The 1,784-nt window shown below is 68.7% G+C and overlaps 1 protein-coding gene across 1 annotated transcript in view; it reads right to left on the bottom strand.

The window, feature by feature from the left end:
* LOC108449197 overlaps positions 1 to 1,076 on the bottom strand; it is a 2,626-nt gene extending 1,550 nt beyond the window's left edge. Inside the window, exons 1-3 of the mRNA XM_017744725.1 lie at positions 734 to 1,076; positions 568 to 604; positions 302 to 489 (exon numbers count right to left, since the gene is read on the bottom strand). Coding sequence (XP_017600214.1) covers positions 302 to 489; positions 568 to 604; positions 734 to 1,076 — 568 coding nt within the window. The remainder of the gene's footprint in view (positions 1 to 301; positions 490 to 567; positions 605 to 733) is intronic.
* Between the last annotated feature and the right edge of the window lie 708 nt (positions 1,077 to 1,784).

Genomic DNA, 1,784 nt, shown 5'->3' on the forward strand with positions numbered 1-1,784 from the left:
CGCACACCCCCCTGGGCAGCTCTGCTCCAGCCACGAGAGCCCAGGGGCAGCAGGGACACGGGCACAGGGACAGGGGCACAGGGACACGGGGACAGGGACACAGGGACATGGGGACAGGGACACGGGCACAGGGACATGGGGACAGGGACATGGGCACAGGGACAGGGGCACAGGGACACGGGGACAGGGACACAGGGACATGGGCACAGGGACATGGGCACAGGGACAGGGGGACATGGGCACAGGGACATGGGCACAGGGACACGGGCACAGGGACACAGGGACATGGGGACAGGGACACGGGCACAGGGACACGGGGACAGGGCCACAGGGCCACGGGCACAGGGCCAGGGGGCCACCAGCACCCGCCAGGCACTACCTGTCCCCAGGAATTCCTCGAACAAGGCCACCATGTCGGGGTCGATGACGGGCTCGGCCGTGTCCCCGCTGCCCGCCGTGAGCCCCGCGGGGCGTCCCCGGGGGGGCCCCAGGGGGGTCAGGGGAGGTGACACCCGGGGGGAGGGGGTGAGGAGGGGACAGCCCCGTCCCCGCGCTGTCCCCGCTCACCTGAGGGCAGCTCTGGACGTGCGGGACATGGCTGGGCCTGCGGAGAGGGTGGCACGTGGGTGACACGGGTGACACGGGTGGGGACAGCCGTGTGCCAGCAGCAGCAGCGGACGCCCTCGGGATTGTCCCCGAGCAGGAGGCGGCTTGTGCCCGTCCCCAGCGGTACCTGCGGATGTGTCACCTCCCGGGATCCCGTGTCCCGCGCGCTCTGGGCTGTCCCCACGGGTGGCAGTGGCTTTATAGAGCCGGCCGGGAGGGTGGGGGACAGAGCCCGCCCCGGTAATTGGGAGGGATGGGTGACGGTGACGCCGAGCGGTGGCGAAATGCCACCTCGTGCCAGCGTCCCCAGTGATGGCCGCGGGCACCGTGGCGAGGATGTCCCCTGTGCCATCCCCTGCGCCGTGTCCCCTGGGCCGGCCCTGTCCCTGCGGTGTCCCCTGGCAGCCCGCGGGTGGTCCCTGCCAGGCCCCTGGGCCCTGTCCCCAAGGTGCCATGGGCCTTGTCACCATGGTCACCATGAGCCCTGTCCCCAAGGTGCCGTGAGCGCTGTCCCCAAACTCCCGTGTGCCCCATCCCCAAGGTCCCGTGTGCCTTGTCCCCAAGGTCCCACATTCCCTGTCCCCAAACTCCCGTGTGCCCCATCCCCATGGTCCCCTGTGCCTTGTCCCCAAGGTCCCGTGTGCCTTGTCCCCATGATCCCACTTGCTCTGTCCCCATGGTGACCAGTCCCCAAAACGCCACATCCCCTGTCCCTATTGTCCCCATCCCCTGTCCCCACGTTCCCGTGTGTCCTGTCCCTGGGCTTGTGCCCCTTGTCCCTATTGTCCCCATGTCCTGTCCCCACATCCCCCCGTACCCCGTGTCCCTTCTGCGCCCGCCCCCCTGTCCCTATTGTCCCACACCCCCTGTCCCCACGGTGTCCCGTCCCCAAAATCCCGCGTCCCCTGTCCCCAAAATCCCGTGTCCCCTGTCCCCACGGTGTCCCCTGTCCCTATTGTCCCACACCCCCTGTCCCCACGCTGTCCCCACGCTGTCCTGTCCCCAAAATCCCGTGTCCCCTGTCCCCACAGTGTCCCCTCTCCCCCAAAATCCCGTGTCCCCTGTCCCCACACTGTCCCCTGTCCCTCAAAATCCCGTGTCCCCTGTCCCCACAGTGTCCCCTCTCCCCCAAAATCCCGTGTCCCCTGTCTCCACACTGTCCCCTGTCCCTCAAAATC

This window comes from Corvus brachyrhynchos, unplaced genomic scaffold, assembly GCF_000691975.1.
Source record: "Corvus brachyrhynchos isolate BGI_N302 unplaced genomic scaffold, ASM69197v1 scaffold709, whole genome shotgun sequence".
Taxonomy (NCBI): Eukaryota; Metazoa; Chordata; class Aves; order Passeriformes; family Corvidae; genus Corvus; species Corvus brachyrhynchos.